This window comes from Phodopus roborovskii, unplaced genomic scaffold, assembly GCF_943737965.1.
Source record: "Phodopus roborovskii unplaced genomic scaffold, PHOROB, whole genome shotgun sequence".
Taxonomy (NCBI): Eukaryota; Metazoa; Chordata; class Mammalia; order Rodentia; family Cricetidae; genus Phodopus; species Phodopus roborovskii.
In genome coordinates this window covers 17,578,556-17,599,853 of record NW_026125397.1, presented here as the reverse complement: position 1 = coordinate 17,599,853, position 21,298 = coordinate 17,578,556, and the positions used below count along the sequence as shown (strand labels likewise).

General features: G+C 41.2%; 1 protein-coding gene across 4 annotated transcripts in view; it reads right to left on the bottom strand.

Annotated features, from left to right (window-relative positions):
* Cep85l (centrosomal protein 85 like) overlaps nt 1-19,087 on the bottom strand; it is a 99,874-nt gene extending 80,787 nt beyond the window's left edge. Inside the window, exons 1-2 of one of the 4 annotated variants that reach the window (XM_051175517.1) lie at nt 18,788-19,087; nt 2,307-2,465 (exon numbers count right to left, since the gene is read on the bottom strand). In XM_051175517.1, coding sequence (XP_051031474.1) covers nt 2,307-2,465; nt 18,788-18,860 — 232 coding nt within the window. In that variant the 5' untranslated portion in view covers nt 18,861-19,087. The other 3 variants (XM_051175514.1, XM_051175515.1, XM_051175518.1) reach the window with 3 other exon arrangements.
* Nucleotides 19,088-21,298: the final 2,211 nt, after the last annotated feature.

Genomic DNA, 21,298 nt, shown 5'->3' with positions numbered 1-21,298 from the left:
ATACAGATACTATCACTGCCAAGCTGCCCCTCTTAAGAAGTAACATTTTCAACTTTGCTCAGATCTGGCTATCACTGTGTATTTTGGAGAAAGTAGGGTCAGTTTCATTGGTGAGAATTGACAACTCATCTGACATTCATTATACTATGACTAAATCTGATCACCTTTTCAATACTATGGTCATCTGCAATTCATTGAATAGATTTCTTATATTTTTTTTACCTGTGTTAAATAAAGTACTAAATACATAAATAATTGTATATATTAATACAAACTTGTAGGCATTAGCTATATTTGTAGGAGCTCTCTAAGTGTTAACATTATCAGTTTTGTTTAAAAATTTTACTTTGTATCTCTTTTATTTTCTAACTTTAATAAGTATACCAAAGTTTAAAAGTTAGAAGTATTCTTATGCAAACTGACAATGAAATCAAAGACTGATATCCAAGTTACAAAAGCTGGAAATATTTAAACATGATTTATCAAAAAAGCAGTGGAAACAGAGAAAAGTCATTTTCCCAATACTGCTATCTAAATACAACAAAAAGTATTGAACTTTACATATAAAACAAATACGAGACCGAAAAGCTTAGAGGAAGAAGGCAGACCATCCAAGGACTTTTGAAAGAGGGAACAAGGAAATAGGGCATTCTTTAAGTTTTCTTTTTGCCTCACAAAACTGACAGCAAAGCCAGAAATTTAAAATGACCAATAGGAACTGTCCAAAAGAATGCCCACAAAACTCATTCTTGCTAGCCCCAGAGCAAAAAATACACCAAGAAGACAGAAAAGGTCTGCATGGTAACTCCTTTTCACTAACCAGCCAGCACAGAAACATGTGGATATATGCCCCCTAAACACACACACACACACACACACACACACACACACACACACACACACACAGTAGGAAGTAATCCACACTGGGATGAGTGATGTTACCAAGGGAAACCTAAATTTAATTCCACACCTACCCAACCAGCAATAAAGTGCTCTCCTCTATCCCTTGGGTATCAAAAGAGGCCATCCAGTCATCCAATTGAGAATAAGAAACCAATATTCCATTTCTTTCAATAGCAAGAACAATATCTAATTAAGTCAGGTAGCAAAAAGGAAATAGTTAAATAAATACACTATACGTAACCCTAAGGTGCAAGGATGAAGTAACAAAGTATATAACATACTGCATTTCCCGCTCTTCCAGATGACCCAGGGTTCAGTTCCCGCCCTCTACACAGCAGCTCATAATCATTCTAACTCTAGTTCCAAAGGATCTGGCATACCAGGGAATGGTATCACGCACAGTGGGCTAGGTTTTCCTACAGCAATTAACAAATTAATCCCTCAAAAACAACCCACATGATAAAGACAATTAGCTCAACTGAAACTCTCTTTGCAGGAGGTACTAGTTGTGACAAGCTGACTTTCAAATTAACCAGAACAGCAGAGAAGCATGATAGCGTAAGTGGCTCACAGCTGTGGTTGTGGGGTACCCAGGGCAGATGAGAAAGCAGAAAAAGAGAAATGCCACGCCCTCGTCTGTCATTCATTTTCCAGGACCTACCTCTTCCTTCCTCAGTTAAACTCTACTGAAAAAGCCCTGGAAGATCTCCCCTCAGAGGTGTGATCCTATGTAACTCAAAAATCCTCTCAAACTGACAGTGAAGATTAATTACCAGCATGTGGTTGTGATGCATTCCAATGAGAATGGCCCCATAGGTCTGTATGTTTGAGCACTTGGTCCATAGAAATGTTTGGAAAGGACTATAGAGGAGGAGAGTCACTGGGAGTAGGCTGGAGGTTTCAAAAGATTCTCATCCTTTCCAGTGTACTCTCTGCCTATTTAAGGCTCAAGATGTGAGCTATCAACCACTGTTCTAGCAGACGCTATCCCTCTGGAACTCTTAGAAGTTGCCTTGGTCATGGTATCTTACAACAGCAGCATAAAGTAACTAATACAGCAATAAGTGGCAATATGGATTCATCAATAATAACGAACGCACTACCCTGGTCGACCAGCAGTAATAGGGAAGGGTGCATGTACATGGGTGGGGACAGGGAGTATATGGGAAATCATTTTCCTCTTCAATCAGCTTTACTGCTGCTCTGAAAATACACAGACAAAAATGAAAATCTTATCTGCATGCAGGGGAAAATGTAATATAAACAGAGCATTTGATATTTTATATGTAGCAGAACTGAATGCTAACGACACAAACACAACCTTATGATCTTTAGAATCATCTCTTGAATAACCTCAGTTCATACCATGCTCCATTACCTTACCTTACTCTACATCAGCTTACCTTCCACACTGTCAGAACAGGAAGTGCCAATGCCTGTGTCTCCACTGTCAGAAGTTATACTGTGTCTTCTGATATGGTTATTTCGATGGCTAGATGGAACAGTTGTGGCCTGCCACAATGATTCATTACCAGGTAACCATGATGATGAATAATCCGAGCCTAGAGAGGAAAAAAATACAAAATGAACACATGTGAAATATCTGTGGGAAGGCAAAGGATTTTTTTTAACCTGGTAAATAATATATATATTATTTAAGAAGTTATTTTTTGCCCAAAATAAAAATAAATAAAAAGATCAAAACTCATCAGATAAACTACATATCACAAGGATGGCTACTGTGCCTTCTGATCACAGAGCTGTTTATTGCTTCTAGTTACTGAACGTTTAAAGGTGGACTGCTACATGATTTAAAATCATAATCCAAGGCTTGGCATGATAGCACATGCCTTTAATCCAAGTACTCAAAAGAGGCAGAGGCAGGCAGATTTTACAGATCTCTGAGTTCGAAGCCAGCTTAATCTACATAGCGAGTTCTAGGACAACCAGGAATACATCTCAAAAAAGTAGAATATAAAAATAAACGAATCCTATCTAGCCGAATATGGTAACACACAATTATAATCCCAGCATTCAGGATGTACAGGTGTGGAGGGAGGCTGAAAGCTAAACCACACAGTGAGGAGGCCCACCTAGATCACTGAAACATGCTCTTACACACAAACCACCCAGAAAGCTAATCGGTGATGGGAGATGGGCGGAAAAACCTTACTCCTTACAAATCGGTCTTCAAATGTTAACAGTGTTTCCCAGAGTATTGCAGTCAGACACCTCTGACTCCACACACAGGCCTTAGCTGTGAGTTCACTTCAGGGAGGGTCAGATGAATCCTGTTATGTGCCCACCAAGAACGATTAAAAGAAAAAAAATTTCTACTATACCCCAGCCACATGAAATATAATTTATCTCTTAAGAGAATTTTTGTTTTTTTAATTATCTTTTGCTAAATTTTTTATTAAAACTTCATTTAAAAGTTTCAAATAGAACCAAGCTGTGGTGGGGCACGCCTTTAATCCCAGAACTCAGGAGGCAGAGGCAGGAGGATCTCTGTGAGTTCAATGCTAGCCTGATCTACAGCATGAGTTCTAGGACAACCAGAGCTGCTACACAGAGAAACCCTGTCTGAAAAGAAAAAAATAAATAAATAAAAGTTTCAAATAAAAACTAACCCAACCAAAGTCCATACATCTCAATGAGCATCTATACAGTTAGAACAGCCACACTGAGGTGTGGAACTTCACACTGGATTTTACACTCTCGCTGCTGAACACATTTTCATGTACTTATCCACTCCCAGCCCCCACTAAAAACAAAACAAAACAAAACAAAACAAAACCTCATGGCACAGAATATGGAAACAATTAGCTTTTACTAAAATTTTAACAGCACAGTATAATAGTCTCAAAAATCCACTTGATTCATAATAAATGATTCAGCCTATTCATCCATTCCTCTACTTGGAAGAAAAAGCTTGCTCACCCTAGAGTGCATAACAACAAGCCAAGATATTTACAATATCTTTTTTCCTAACAGCCATACTAAGGGGATTTTTTTTTTTTTTTTTTGAGGATTAAAAAGACACAAAAGTCTTTCAGATTTCTTTTTCTACAGTAAAACAATCTGTTTAACTATATGGTAAATAAACCTAGAACAATGTCAAGTATGAGTCATGGTTAATTGTGTGTGTGAAGATGACTGTGCCATTGGCCATAGGGTGCTTATATATCTGGACAAGCATTTCTTAAAAGAAATTTTATTATTTATTTAAAGAGAGAAACACACTCTCTGTCCCCTTCCTATGTATGTGTGTGTCTGTGTGTGAGAGAGTGTATGTGTGTGAGTGTGTGTGTGTAAGAATGTGTGTTGTGAGAGTGTGTGTGTCTGTGTGTGTTTGTGTATGTATGAGAGTGTGTGTGTATGTGTGTGTGTGTGTGTGTGAGAGAGAGAGAGAGAGAGAGAGAGAGTGTGTGTGTGTGTGTGGTGTGTGGTATGTAGGTCAAAGGACAATTTGCAGGAGTCATTTTCTCCTTCTACGACATGGGTCCTGGGGAAATCACACTAAAGTCTCCAGGCTTAGCTGCAAGTGCCCTGGACAGACCTTTCTGTTAAGGGTATTTTTGGCTTGAGGTAACATTTACATCGGCAGACATGGTGGATGACTCAGCTGTCCTCAACATGGACAGACTTTATCCAATCAGCTGAATAGACACACACACACACACACACACACACACACACACACACACAAGTATGACCTCTGAACTAAAATACTGGTTTTTCCTGTGGAATTGAAATGGACATAGGTTTCCTAGGTGCTGAGCTTGTTGGCCAAAATGAGAAAAATATCCTCAGCAACTTGCCAATTCACCAGATCTGGAGTTTTTGTCAGTGTGCACCTAAGATAGTCCCTAGAGTCATAATCTATTCTGTTTCTTTAGAAAACACTAATACAGTATTGGGAGAACTAGAAAAAGTCTGAGAATAACGAGCAGAATCTCCAGTTTCCCACACTGTACTTCACTATACCCTGATTAATAACACACTTCCAAAGCAAATGAGTGCAGCCTCAATGCCTAGAACCTAGCACATACCAAAACTACATTTAAATCTATAAAAACAGAATGCCTAAAACATAATGCCCTCACCTCTAGAAACTCTTAACTTCTGCCTTTAACTCACAAAAGAATGCAGATGTTCAATGTCACAAGTTATGAATGAATTTCAATATTCATGCCAATCATCCATGCTCAGGAACACCATATACTTACTGTACTGTGTACTTGTGAAGAGAAAGCTAAGCTTCAGCCACAAGTAGCCTGTCACTAGTACAGGGAAATATCAACTTTGAAGGCTGTCTTTACTATATATGCACCATTCTTGCTTTAGGTCCAGCTGTTACACATTAGGGACTTTCTGTGTAAAATAGCCTCACCTGAATTAGCTGCTCAGAGAAATGGCTTCAGAATTTCTTTCAGCAATCTACAACCATGTAAGCTGTACTTCTTTCTGACTTTTATTCAAACACAAAAAGAGACCATTATGAAATGGATGAAGTCATCAACTGTTATCTAAAATCATTATAAAGAGTGTAAATAAACTTCAACTCTTCAAAAAATAAAAAAAGAGAAAAGAGAAATATAAATCTAAGAAATACACAGATGGATGAAAAACTATTGTAAAAAATCCAAGCTCATTGATAATATGAAATCCAAAAGGCAACCTAGCAAAGATACTGGGGCAAAAAAATACTTCCATATACTCCTAAAAATAGTGTTAACATCTGCATTACAAAAAGAAAAACAGGAAAAAGGGTGGAAAAGTAAAGGAAAGCCAGGTAGGTGCATCTCTGTGAGTTCAAGGCCAGCCAGATCTACAGAGTAAGTTCCAGGACAGTAAAGGCAAGAAAGACAGACCCTATCTAAGAAAGAAAGAGAGAGAGAGAGAGAGAGAGAGAGAGAGAGAGAGAGAGAGAGAGAGAGAGAGAAAGAAAGAGGATAAAGAAAATAAACTTGAAATGGGCATAAAACAGTCCTGAGGCAGGAGGATTGGAAGGCAAGTTAGTAAGTTCCAGACCAGCCTGGGGTATACAAGGGGGAGAAAAAAAAAAAAAAAAAAAAAACACTTTGAAAGAGCAAATAGGAGTGTGGGAATGTCAAGTCTGGAAAAGTGTACCTGTAGACAGAATAGAAGACAGTTCCTTAAAAACTATTTGCAATGAAAGAAAAGGTGAAAGGAACAGAACTCTGACTTCTAAAATAAAGTTCATGCAGGGGACCAGATCACGGAAAGGTGCTTGCCAGCATACTGACCCCTGAGTTTGGTCCCCCAGACCTCAGCCCACATGGTGGGAGACCCAGCTCTCCTAAGTTGTTATCTGACTTCCACACTTGCACTGGTGTGTGTACTCACACACAAACACAAGCACACACAATAAATAGGGAAATAAATGTAAAACACAATGTTACTTCGGTTCTAAATACTTACATTGTCAATTTAAACAGGACAAATCTGACACAAAGGAAGCTCACAGCCTCAGGTTTCAGCCTGTCCAGGGATTCTCTGAACTCAGAACCCACAAATCACAGTCACCAATCTCTGTGCCTGCTCCCCTAGGCAGGGAAACAGGCTGTGCAAAGCCACTGTCCCAGTCTTCACTTCAATCTGACTATAGAACTGAATGAAGACCACAGCGGACTGGAAGGACTCATCCATCCAACACTTCTGGGAGTCTTCTCCAGATGTCAAGACTGCTCACTGCTCTGACTCCAGGCTTTTATTTTATTGTAAATTATGATAGTTTAACTTAGATTATTCGAAAAAAGTCTTATTTCTTTAACATACTTAATACTAGTAAGACTAATAACTTAGTCATTTAAATGACACTTAGGATACTCTCTCCTAGAATGGGAATTAAATATTGGTCTCTTCTGAAATAAGTAGATTATATCCTAACACAAATCAAACTACTGAAATTCAAGTGTTTAGAAAACAAAATGCTGGTTTCTAGACACAGATCATCACTGAATCATAAACTCACAGATGCTATGCTTAGCTGCATAAGACCAATCAATAATTCTAGCATTGGGGGCCGGGTCAAGAGGCTCCACCACTAGCTGAGAGCTGAAGCTCTAATGGCAGTTGGTGGCTGCTGGGAGGTGAGAAGACATTTTTCTTTGGGATGTGATGATTGGTAGGTTGCCCATGTGCAGGCAGGGCACGAATTGGATTCACTGGGTTATAAAACAAAAAGGAAGATGACGAAGATGGGAGGATGGGAGGGGCACATGTTCGTTCAGGAGTATTGGGGACAAGTGGGACAGAGAACTGGAAGCAGATATGATCAATACATTTTATATATTATTAACTTGTTTCGACCACAAAACTGTACAAAAAATGAATACACACAAAATAGGCTGGAAACAAAAATGGAAAATACGGGGCTGAGAAGATGCCTTGCTCAGGAAAGTACTTGCTGCATCGCATGTGGGCCTGAATTCAATCCCAGTCCCCAACAACAGTAAGATACAACCCCCACTTGTGAGCCCAGCGGTGGGGAGACCGAGACTAGAGGGGCACTGGGCCTTTCTGACTCCTCTTTCACAAGGACAGAAACACTGCTTTACGGATATAAAAATCTAATGACCCCACACACTGAACATAAGACCTTATATTTTATTTTTCAATACTAAGTTCACCTCCTGGAAAAAATAATATTTCTTATACTGGAAGTACAGGAAACTGGGCATCAGAATAGTATTTTATTTTCCTCAGTGTGTCGGAAGCACAAATGTGTTAGCATCAAGTCTTCCATAAAGAATAACCACACCTATAACTACATTTAGGATAACAGTGAGTTTTCTCCTCAAGTAATGACAACACTAAACCATAGAAAACAAACACAGCTCATGATAAAGCAAATATACAAGTTTTCATTAAAAGCTGGATGTGCAGCATAAATCATAAATACAAATTATAGTCTTATGGGGCAGAGGGATGCCTGGGACTCCCTGCAGCTGAGAATGGACTTGAGATCATTGGATTCTTAATCCTCCTGCTTCCACCTCCACCTAAGTATTTTTCAAAATGTAAGTTGCTAGCCACTAATGGATCTTAACGTCAATTTAGACGCCAATATTTCTAAACAGATTAGAATAAAATGGGAAATATCAAAGTGCACTAATCCTTATACCACAAAAGCATAAATATCTTACAGTTTTAACAGTTCTGAATTGTTTTTTAAAAAAATAGTACTTTGTCACAGAATTCAGGCTAGCCTTCAGCTCCCTTAACTCTCCTGTTAAGGTGATAGAAATCACCTTAGGTCCAAGAATAAGCCCCAGGAATAGCCCACACAGCCAACCAACCTGAAAAGTTTCATGGTATTCCTGAATAATAACTGCAGTACACCTAACACGGCCACTGCTGTCACTGATCACACTTTGCAGCTGGAAAGCTGTAATCAGCCCCAGGAAGCTCTGCTCCTGATAGAGTAACTGCCAAACCAGCCACTACCCACCTATCAAAATTAGCTTCGAATCAGGTGTGTCTGTGTCATGCTCCTGACGACACAATCTATGGGTTCCTGACGGCACAGCAAGAAAACTCAAACTCACATTCCGGAATTCTTCACCAACTGGAAATCTCACTCTAACTCTGCAGCTCCTCACCATCTAGCTCTCCAACAAACCAGAACAGCTAGGCACACTCACCTCTTCTCCTCCAGAACAGTCTATTCTCTAACTCCAGCTGCTCCCTTCTCTAACTTTTTAAAGGACTACCTTGCTCTTTCTTCCTGGTTCTTCCTTAGCATTAAATGACTACTGCCTTGTTCATTTCCAAACTGTGGTTTAAATTCTCTCACACCATTTACTGAATTGTATTAACTCATACTTGACTTTCTTCTACTTCACCAAACTGGGAAGTAAATAACAAACCCTTTATCTAAGTGTCCCTGACTAGCCCCAGAGCTGTGCACTCAGGAGTGTCAACAAATGAAGTCATTGTGAGCACTGGATATCCAGTAAATGTTCACTAAATAAAATTAGAATTTTGGAAGCCTTACAATTAGACCTACAAAAATATCCTTCCCTTTAGAAGAAGGATTAAAACACAAACTTTGTTGGGAAGTTCTGTTTATTTTAAAATCCATGATATTTTCAACTATTCCTTGGCCCAGTACACATTTACATATCTATTTTAAAACCAGTAAATATTGTCAAAGTAACTTTAAAAAGTACTTTAAAATAGTTAAAGAGCTGGTGGTCAAATTCTTGAGAATGATGAGAAAGTAGTCTCAAATAGGTCAAAAGACTCAAAAAGTCTCTTTCACACACAAAAACATTGAACCATATCGAAAAACATTCTTAATATAGGGGAAGGAAAAGTCAACCTTTCCCTTTCCCCAGTGGAGAGCCGCACACCCAAACAGGCAGCACAAATGGATTCAGTAAACTACTTTTAAAAAGAAAAAAGAAAAAAAAAAAAAAGACGACCAAAGTTAGGAGGGGAGAGTGTGTGAGTGTGAGCGTGTTTGTGTGCGTGTAGGGGAGTTAGGCACTGGATCTGGGAGGAGAGTTAAGGAAACGAATGATGAATATGATCAAAATATATTGTAAGCACATATGAATGTTCAAAAATTAATGCAAAATATATTTATTTTTTGATATTTATGAGGGCTTAAGAGTTAAAAGAACTTGCTTTCTTGCAGAAGACCCAAGTTCATTTCCCAGCACCCATATCAGGCAGCTCATAGTCTCGTCTCTCTCCAGAGAGCCCCATGCCTCTGGCCTCCTCAGAAACCTGCACTCATGTGCATGAACCTGCGTAGAAGATTATCTTTAAAAGGTCTAGAGAACTACAAGACTGCTGCCTACTAACAATCTCAGCTTCCGTGGAAAGGCTACCATAAATGCCCTTCCCAGAGAGTGAGATCAACAACTAACTTACCCATGGAGCCCTCATCTAATACCCATTGGAAACAGGAGCAAACACCCATACATAAACACTGAGTCGAACTAGAACCCAGATGCAGATGGAGAGGACAAGACCAGGCGGCAGAAACACATAGAGACAGCTCACCTGAACAAGGAGGAGCTAATGGGCCACCAGACTGATAGCTGGGAAGCCAGCATGGGACTGACTCAGGGCCCCCTGAATATGGGTCTCAGCCAGAAGGACTGAGCAGTCTAAGGGACCTCAGACAGTGGATCCAGGATGTATCCCTGGTGCACAAAAGGACTTTGCAAACATATCCCCCATGGAGGGATAACTGCCTTAATCTAGAGACAAGAGAGAAGCCCTAGTCCCTACTTCACATGACCTGTCAGATGTACATGACCCCAACTGGATGGCATTCCCCTACATATGGAATTGGGGTGGGGGGGATGGGAGGGGAGGGTGGTTGGAGTGCATGTGAGAGGGCAGAGAGGGTAAAAGGGAGGGAAGGAGGGAGGGAGGGAGGGAACTGGGATTGACATGTAAAATAATAAAATAAATTTTAAAAAAATGCTTTGACTCCAAAATTTAACTTCAAGGACAAGGATTTCTTTGTCCGTGGGGAAAAGGATTTCTATTTTTGTTTCCACAGAAAATGAAAAGATGTGGATTCCTTCCAGACTAATGTGGTTTGATCAAGCCAGACCACCTGAAACAGAGTACCAGGTGATCCTACATTCAAAACAGCTGGACAAAGCAGCCTTACAGACTACAGCCAGGATTTCTGAATCTTCTTCGAATCCCCCATGACAGCATCCCTTACCAGCAGGAAGTAGTTTGGAAAGAACGACGCCCAAATTCCCAAATATTGACTACAAATATTTGTTTTCATTTAAATGGACTTGGTTATATAAAATAAATAAAAAAAAAGAAAATTATCTTTAAAACTGTCAAAAAAAAAAAAAAAACAAAAAACAGGACAGGCAAAGACGGGGAGGGCCATTAAGAGGCTGTGTTCCTCTGATTATAAAGAGATCAAATGATCAGTGCAGAAATGAACTGTGACTGGGGGTCAAATTCTAGGTCAGAGAAAAGAACTAAGGGAAAGCAAGTTCAATTCCAGAATGGGAATTAAAGCAGTCCTTGAAGATGGCTCTTTACTCAGTTAAGATAAAGCGAGCAGCATCCAATTAGTAAGTGGTCTGTCCACATTAAACACATTAGCCAGTCAGAAAGTGACTACATTAAAGTCTAGTTATCTGGAAGCTACTGGATTTCTTACATGTAAAGATTTGGCCAATGTTTAAGTAATCAGTAACTAGATGTGGCTTTCTAAATATGAAAGGGAAGAGGACAAACAGAGGTTAATGCTGATCGAAGGTACAAAGTTCCAACTAACCTGGAAGAGTTAGACTTGGTGAATTTTTGTTCCTCATGGTGACGAGTTAGTAATGTATTGTATATACACCAAAATATGCTAAAGGACTGATTTTTGACAGCATCACCACAAAAAAGTGAAGAATGTTAATTAGCACGATTAAATCTTTCTATAGAATCTATTAGGTCAAAATGTGTTGATAAATTTACGCATTTTCCTAATTAAAAATAAAACTTAAAAGTCACGAATGGTGGATAACACACTCCTGTAATTTCTACTTAGAAGATGAAGAGGGGATGATTAGGGCTTTAAAGCCAGCCTCAGCTACATCATGAGTTTGGGACCAGAGTGAGTGCCCTGAAAACTTGTCTCATAAAACAAAACTAAATAATGTACTGTTTAACTATTAAAATAAAGTTTACATTAATATCTTATTTAGGGTTTTTATTGCCATGACCATGGAAACACTTATAAAGGAAATCGTTTAATTGGACCTGGCTTACAGTTTCAGAGGTTCAGTCATTTTCATGGTGGGAAGTATGGAGGCACCAGGCAGACATGGAGCTGGAGAAGGAGAATCATGAGTTCTATATCTGCATCCACAGGCAGCAGGAAGAGAGACCCTGGCCCTGGCTTGAGCATTGGAAACCTCAAAGCCCACCCTCAGTGACACACTTCCTCCAGCAAGGCCACAACTACTCCAAGGCCACACCTCCAATAATGCCACTCCCTATGGGCCTGTGGGGAGTATATTCATTCAAACCAGTGCAATTAATAAAATGTAAATATGAAAAAGCTCAAAGTTCCTTTTCACTAAGTATTACATATAATTTTTAAAACATGACCACAAAAGGTACTACAAGCAGAAGCTTTGAATACAATTATGAATTTCCTTATTTTCAATTCCATTATTAGATCCTTAAAGTTGGTCTAGGCTGTTGTTAAAATAGCTCTATTTAAAAATAATCAGATAATAAATAAATAGTTCACCTTTTATAAAAAATTATGAACTCAAATATGTCCTGATTAAACTTTCTTACAAGAAGCAACTAAAAAGTTAGGGTAGCACTTAACACAGATATGACTAACTCTTCTATGAAAACATTACCCACTGTTGATACCAGGGATGGACAGGAAGACCACTACTTTCTGGTTATGGAAAACACATATTCTAACAGGTGTTTGGGCAGCTATGCATATCAGAACTGTGTAGTTTTCTTATTAGTCTCTGTCAGGAACTGGAAACCTGAGGTATTCTGGAAATCCATGAGAGACTGTTAACTAATCAAACCACCTCACGTGCACAAGAACACAACACCAGTGCTCTGAGGGCTTGCCCTTCTCTTGGGCTGTAACTCATCACCGCACACAGAAAGCATTCTTTATGACAGCAAATTATGTCTGCCCACAGAAGCAGATAAACACCAAAATCAGTTTTCCTAAACAGCAAAACTGCAGCTATGAAGGCTACCTTTATTATGTAGACTACACTGAACATGGAAGCAAGTTATTCCTCAATAACTCTTAATTTTCTTAGTAGCATAAATACCATAAATAATAAATCTAAATGCAAAAGTAAAACTTAAATTCTGAGAAAACATAAATATCTATAATTTTCAGTTCCTCAAATTTAAGCATTTTCGTCCCAGTGAAGTTTTCTTTAAAGTTATTCTGCAACTAAGAAGAGAGGTTCTGCAACAACAATAAAATTTCAGGAAAGCATCAGAGCCAGTGCGACACTGCCCCAGTGTGATTCTACAGAGCCATGCGACACTACCCCAGTGTGATTCTACAGAGCCATGCGACACTCCCCCAGTATGATTCTACAGAGCCATGCGACACTACCCCGGTGTGATTCTACAGAGCCATGCGACACTACCCCGGTGTGATTCTACAGAGCCATGCGACACTACCCCGGTGTGATTCTTAAAGCAACAGGCATTTGATCTTTACTTCCACAAAACAATGCAACCAACTGGTAAAAGTTTTAAAAAGGACACAATCCACTCCTAAGGATGCCATATTCTCCTGGTTTTACTCCTATATCCCTGGCTGCTCCTGCTTATTCTCCTGGTTTTACTCCTATATCCCTGGCTGCTCCTGCTTCACCTCTTCGGATGCTCATCTTTCCCTACTCAATAAGAAAAACTGGTGTCCTCTGCTGTCTCCTCCACACTCCCCACTATCTTTTCTATACTCTCTCCATGGGACTCAATCAGCTCCCATAGCCAATACCACTATTCTCAGGAAGAGTTTAGGTGTATGCCAACTTCCCACTGAACATCTCACTCGTCAGACTTCACACGTGACCTTCCTCATACTCCTCCCCACCTCCAACAGTTAGTTCCCATTGCAGAAGGGGGGAACCGCGGGCCATTATAATTACTACGGGCCAACTGAGAAGTCACATTTGATTCCTGCCCCTCCTTTGCCACCTCCAAACCATCATCAAATCCTATCAGCTTTATTTCTCACGAATATTCTAAGCCTTTCTCTTCCCATCTAACTGCCCTAATCCAACAGAAATGGTATAAACACTGGCTTCCTTTTGCTATTCTTGCCTCTACCTCTTCATGATCTCTTCCCATACACAATGTGTGATTTCTACACAATAGAGGGTGTCCATTATGTGTCCTCAGTTCACAAAGCATTATCTGCTTCATACACTGAGTAAAAGAATGAACAGTCCTTCACTCTTTCTCATGTAACTTCTGTTCACATATAAAATAAAATCCTGACCAGTGTGCTGGTGCATGCCTTTGGTCCCTGGAGAAGCAGGAAGGCAGGGGTGAGGAGGGTGGGGTGGGGAGATGGGTGGGGCCATCCTGGTCTACAGAACAAGGAGGCCAGCCAAGGATACATAGTGATGCCTTGTCTCAAAAAGAAAAACAAAAATTGAAACAGCCTTGTGTGGTGCGGCTGGGGAGGTGGCGCAGAGGTTAAGAACACTGCTTGTTCTTCCAGAGGTCCTGAATTCAAGTCCCAGCAACCATATGGTGGCTCACAACCATCCATAGTGAGACCTGGTGCCTTCTTCTTGCATGCATTATGTATGTATATACATATATACATACATACATACATACATACATACACACACACACACACATAATAAAATAAATAAATCTTTGCAAGGCAGTTTTGGTGCATGCCTTTAATTCCAGCACTCGGGAGGCAGAGGCAGGCATATCTCTGTGAGTTCAAGGACAGCCTGGTCTACAAAGTGAGTTCTAGGACAGCTAGGACTGTTATACAGAGAAACACTGTCTCAAAAAAAAAAAAAAAAAAAAAAAAAAAAAAAAAGTCTTGCATTACTGAGGCCCACCCCCTGCACATCCCTGTTTGGGTTCAAACAGTCCTGATACAATCCAAGCCTGGCCCTGGAGCACACACACCACACACACCTTCGGGTCTCAGCCTCCCTGGAGAGGCCTTCCCTGACCAGGCTGCCCAAAGTCATTCTGCCCACACTTCTGCTGGTTTCCTTCCTAGTCAGCAAGCCTAGCTGAACTAGCTTCTTATGTATTGCTTACTGCCCATCTCCTCCCCAGGAGAACATAAGTTCCCTTATAGCAAGGACCTTCACCTTCTGGTCCAATGGTATAGATAGCATCATGTTAGTACAGAGCCTGGCATATGGTTAATACTTAATAACAAAAACATATAGTTAGGTAGAAAACACCATACTAGATAGCAAAATAAAATATCAGTGCAAAAAGAAGTCGTTCCTATTCTTTGTTTTATAGGGGTTAGTTGAGTCTGAATTTTTTGCTTGCTTGTTTTGGTTTAGTTTTGGGTTTCTTGAGACAGGGTCACACTATATAGTCCTAGCTGGCCTGGAACTCACTGTGTAAACCTGGCTGGACTTCAACTGGCTACAATCCTATGGTGGGAGTTTCTCTGTATTCCTTTGGAACTCGCTCGGTAGACCAGGCTGGCCTCGAGAGATCCTCCTGCCTCTGCCTCCCGAGTGCTGGGATTAAAGGCGTGCACCACCAACGCCCGCCCAGCCGTGCTTCTATTCTTAATTAGTGACCTTCCACAATAAACTGATCTCATCTGAATATTTTTAAAGATTAAAACATACAATATCAAAATCTTTAAAGAAGTAATAGCAGTATGTTGGGGCTTACACGTTACCAGGGTGACCACATTCTTCTTATTTAATGCATAATTTGTGGGAACTAATTAAGCTATAATTCAATAAAACGGTATCAAAGAGACTGCAAGTCTTAATTATCTTCTCAGGGCACATATTTCTTATAGACAGAAAAACTTTAATATCTTTCTGTTCATAATGTACATAAAAATTTACAACAATAGGTGTCATCAGCTCAACTCACCATGTATTTCCTGGCCTCAGATTAATATACCAGTTTCATTCAGGCCAAGTAGTGCTCAAATTCCAATTACTAATCAAGTTCATTCACAAAGGCCATCACTCAGGCCGTGATTCACCCACACCCCAATGACCTCTATGAAAGACCATGTCCAGCTGAGTTGACAGAGTGTTACCTTGCATTGTTACCAGAGTGCTCTTAGGTCTAACTCAGAACCACGCAGAAAACATCATTTGTTAGAATCTTAGTAGCTATGACCCTATCATTATGACATCACTAAGCAGCTGGTAACTGATGTCTCGATTATAAAGATGCAAATTTAAAGCCAAGGCAATGAACAAGTGGCATCCTGCAAGTGTTAACAGTAACATTTTTAGCATGTTTTAAAAGTATAATATCCTACCCCAAAATATTTCAAGGATTGGCTATATTAAGTTTTAAAATATGACTTAGAAAACTGGGAATGGTGACTCATAACCGTAATCTCAGAACTTGGAAGGCAGAAACAAAAGGGCTGCTGTACGTTTGAGACCAACCTGGGCTACGTATTTAGACCCTGCCTCAAACAAACAAAACTATGTGTGACCTATTTTTAAAAAAACATGTCCATTGCAACTGGAAGTCTTCAAAATATCACTGCATAATTCTAGATTTCAAAAGCATAGAGGAGACATATCCATCTTTCAACCAACTCTGATGGCACTATACTTTCTGAAAAAGAATGATTCAAATACATCCAAGTGCACAAAGAACACACCAATTCTATTTTAATGTAGCCTTCTAGCTATATTTAAGTGTAGGACGAGGACTTTATGTGATCTTGCATGGAAATGCAAGGTAGTTTTCATTTTAGTTTTTTGAGAACAGTGTTAACCATAAACCTGGAAACTAAATAAAGGCAAAACACAATGAAACCCTAAAGGATAAACAAATGCTTCTATTTTCTAAAGGATGCATACTGTTTGCATACTGTTCCCATTTGTTACTGCACTAAATGCAGCAGCAGCAGCAGCTTCCAAATCTCCACTGTAGAAAGCTTTCCCATTAGTGAATTACCTATTGTAGAATCCAGTTTCAGAACATCCAGAATTTACTTCTGGCATACAGTGATAGACCCTTTTTAATATCAGAAAATTATTTACTGTCTCACAACCAAGCAGATTGCTAATCAACTCCATCAGAAGACTGGCCTGGCAGATGTCACAAGCCTGTGATCTCCCAGCACTTTGGACTTCTTGACAGGATCAGTAGCTCAAGGCCAGCCTTGGCTTCATTGCAACTCTGTGCTAAAGGCCAGCCTGGACTACATGAGATCCTCTCTCAGAAAAGAAAAAACTGACTTTTGTTTGTTATCTTCATATAGGCCCTAAAACTGCTCAAATTGGCCCAAAGTTGTATTCCAAGACACAACACTTTCTCCACATTCTTAGGACAAAAGAAGCTTTCCACAAGAACTAGGCCTTAAGATATCTTGACTCTCACTGGGATCACTTGCTAGGAATACCACACTTGTTTATCTAAAGAATAACTTTTAAAAATTCATTTTAAATAAGTATTTACATTGGCTCAAGGGGAAAATAATTACATCACCACTGCTCTAAAAAAATAATCCATTCTCAGTATATATCTGAAATTTTTCGCTATTTCAATGGAAAGAAATGTTGTGATTTATGGCTTATTGCTGTCAACACTAAGAAAGCACTGTTTTAGAAGGCTATATACTGTCCAAATCCCTTAAATCTGAGTACTATTTTAAAGTATTTTCTTTCTCTGTATTCTACAAATAGCAAATGTCTAAACCCTGCAGTGGAACAGCAGTCTCTCAGTTATTTAACTTCTAAGTCTAGGGTGCTTTCTTGGTAGAAAACAAGGGAAATGGATACAATGCTTCTGAGATACACATCCAACACAGGCCATTACCACAAAGAAGATTTTCGAGGTTAGGTTACAAAGACATCACAGATGGCTTTTGACACATATGAATAAATGGAAACCACTCTATCTGGCCCCCAGGGATGATGAGTATCTTCTCCATGCTAAAGCCACTTAGAGCCAGGACCTTCAACAACTGGGTAAGCATCAGAAACCTCTGAACTGCTCTCTCCTCTTGAAGACAAACAGTAAATATTTAGAAAGTAATTCCATGCCTATATTTTTACTACATTCACAGCTAATCTCCATTACTTCTAAAACTATTATGGGTTAAAATGTAAGATAATTTCAAACCTGATATATATGTATATATGTATGTATACCACACATATCACAAACTTGTAAACCAGTGGTTCTCAACCTGTGGATCGCGACCCCTTTAGGGGTCATGTGTCAGATATCCTGTGTATCAAATCTCTACATTACGATTCATGACAGTAGCAAAATTACACTTACGAAGCAGCAACGAAAATAATTTTATGTTTGGGGTGACCATAACACGAGGAACTATATCAAAGGGTCACAGCATTAGCAAGACTGAGAACCACCTACGGTTTAGAACTAAACTATCACAGAATTGCACTGTTCGAAATTTCAATAGCAATAGGACTGTCTGGGATCTTCTAAAAAGCTGAGACTATCACTAGAGGACCCCCATCAAATGTGTCCAGAGCTTTGAAAAATGTACACAAATGTCTCTGAGTTACACAAATCGAGTTCAAACACTTCGTAGAACAGGCTTACTACGGAGGGGAAACCAAAACCATCTGAGTTTGCTGGAGAAATTCTGCATACAGGTATGTGGCCTTTGGGGGGTTGTGTATCCTTGAAAGCGGTTCCAAGTCAGTTAAGATGAGAGTGCCCTTAAGGACTGTCATCGTTAGATAACTTGTCATGGTCAAGCCAAGCCTTTTCTATTCCAAAAATCTGGTGGCTCCCACACAACTTGTGGGTGATACGGGCACTGCAGCGGTTGTCCGGCTCTAACAGCCCCCTCCACCCACGCAAAGCCGCAACCCCCAATTTCCCCTGAGCCCCGCAGCTCAGAGGTAGCTGCGCTCTGATGGGACCCAGGAGGTGGCAGGCAGCCGCCACCGGGGTTGCTGACCGCCACCACGTCCCCAGCAGCGTCCCTGGGCGACACCGCAGCGACCTTCCCGCCCGCGTCCCGCGTGGGCCAGCCACGCACCTCACGACAGACAACAAAGCCCGGCCCGGCCCGGCCCGGCCCGGCCCGGCCGGGCGGCCCAGGAGGGTCGAGCTGTCACCCTGCGGGGGTCGCAGGCCTGAGGGCCAGGGCCGCGGCGCCGCCACCCTACCCGCCCGCCGACCCCCTTACCCGCAGGGAAGCCGCGGGCCCCGCCGGGGCTGTCCCGGCCGCCAGCCTCCGGGGCCAGGAAACGGCCCCACATAGCGGGCGAGCGGGCGAGCCGGGGGCTCGGGGCCCGCGGTCGCCCGGGCTTCTGGGCGGAAACTTGAGCGGAGCCTGGGCCGCGGCGGCGCGGGCCGGAGCCGGGCGGGCGGCGTAACGGCTGCTCAGCGGCGGCCCGGGAGCTCGGCGCCTGCCATGGCCCAGCCGGCTTGCGCTGGGGGCCCGGGCCAGGGAAGGAGCGAGCGGCTCCCCGGGGACGGCTGCGCCCAGGCTCCGGCGCTCCGGGCGAATGTGCAGCTGCGGTTCCTCTCGGCACCCTCCGCCCCACAGGAACCCCAGCCGGGCGGGCCTGGCCGCGCGGGGGCGGGGCCTGGGGCCTGGGCGGGGCCTGGGGCCTGGGCGGGGCCTGGAGGGCCTGGGGCCTGGGCGGGGCCTGGAGGGCCTGGGCGGGGCCTGGGGGCCCGGGGGCGGGGCCGGGGACGGTCATCTCTGAGGCCGCTCCGCTACCTCCCTACTTCTGCATCCTGTTACCTGCAAGCCCAGAGAGGGGCCATAACTTGGCCCCAAACCCTGTCTTCTTATACACGCCTTCTGGGGCACGGTTATAAAAGGTACGAGTAGTCCCTGGAACCATCGCTGCTAGCTAAAAAAAAAAAAAAAAAAAAAAAAAAAAAAAAAGAGGTCAAATGCGGATGAGCGACTCAGAATGGAGATCTGATTTTAAATTGTCACCACGCACTCCAAGAGCACCGTCTATGGGTCATGGTTGGAATGGAAAAGAGGTCGTCCCTGCCTCCCACATCTTGGAGCCCTGCTCCACTTTAGTGCAACCCCTTCTGAGGAACAGACCTCCTGAGAAAAGACAAAGGGGCGAAGAAGCATCCACTTCAAATCCTTCTTGCAGTATTTAGATACAGAATAAACACTGATCAACCGCTATAGCAGGAGGCAGGCTCTGTGCTCAGCATATCAATAAAGAAAAGCAGAACCCAAGTACCTTAGGCTTCGAATCCAGTGCTGTTTTTCCTACTGAGGAAGTTAACAAAAAGCCTCATATTTACATACTTTCTCAAAAAAATATTATTTAAAACTCGTGAAGTTTAAATTTGGAAGCATATTCTATCACTCACATTTGTTGAAATGTATCAGACTGTGGTTGTACATCTAGTCCCCTTCCTGCAGACTCGTAGTTATTTCTCCAAATCCTGAAATGTTGGTCAAGTGTCCACTGATTGTGATGCTAGAATGTGACAGAAATATGCAAAGATAATGAGATGGTTCTTTTCTGAATTAAATATGTAACATTAATTATGACCCTTGAAAAGGATGGGGTTAAAAATATTTATTAGAAGTTCCACAGAGAAAATTATCAAAACCAGGCATGGTAGCACGCCTTTAATCCCAGTGCTCTGGGGTCAGAGGCAGGTGGATCTCTATGAGTGAGGCCAGCCTGGTCTACAAAGCAAGTTCCAGCTAGGGATGTTACACAGAGAAACCTTGCCTTGAACCCTTCCCCCCAAAAAGAAGAAAAAAAAATATCAAAAGTAAAATTAATATAAATACTCTATTCACTTATACATTTTTCATGATTCGTAGTTTAACAGAGAGCCAAAATTGGCTGGAAACTTGAAGTGTCCTCAAACTCCTGATTCTCCTGCTTCAGCCTCCCTTGTGCTTTCTAATAAGGAAAGGAGGGAGGGAGGGAGGGAGGGAGGGAAAGAAAGAGAAAAGAAAAGAGGAAGGGAGGGCAGGAATTAAAGGTGTGCACCAATATCGCCTGCCCAGTTCAGGGATTCTTAAAATTAAACTCTAAACCCCTTCTGTCCAAGAAATTTTTACACAACCCTGGATCATTCAAGAAATTTTACACAACCCCGAATGTATAGATATATAAAATATGTGTTCAAGTCAAATGTTTGCAATATCATAATTTTATTTTTTAAAAAATCCTTTGGTACTCATTCAATTTTACCATTTATTAAAGATGAAAATAATTTTGTGTGCTAATGAGATAGATGCAATTGTTTATTTTTATATAAATGATTAACTTTTGGCCAAACATAGTAGTGCATACATGTAAACCCAGTATTTGATGGAAACCAATGGATCAGGAGCCCCTGGATTACAACGTAAGAGTTTAAGACTAGCCTGAACTACACAAAGAAGCCATATGTAGGGAAGAAAAAAAAATAAAAGGAAAAGGAAGGAAGGAATGAGGAATGGAAAGAAAAGAAGATGTAGGTAGATACTAAAAATAAATTTAATACCAAAATAAGACTCTTGGCTTAAAACAAATTTTTAAAGACATTATTGACTGGATCTGTTAGGGGTTGGGGGAAGAGTGGGAGATGAATATAATCAAAATACATTGTATGAAATTCTCAAAGAATTAATAAAAATATTTTGTAGAGACATTATTTGGGATGTACAGATGGCTCAGCAGTTAAGAGCACTTGCTGTTCTTCCAGAGAACCTGGG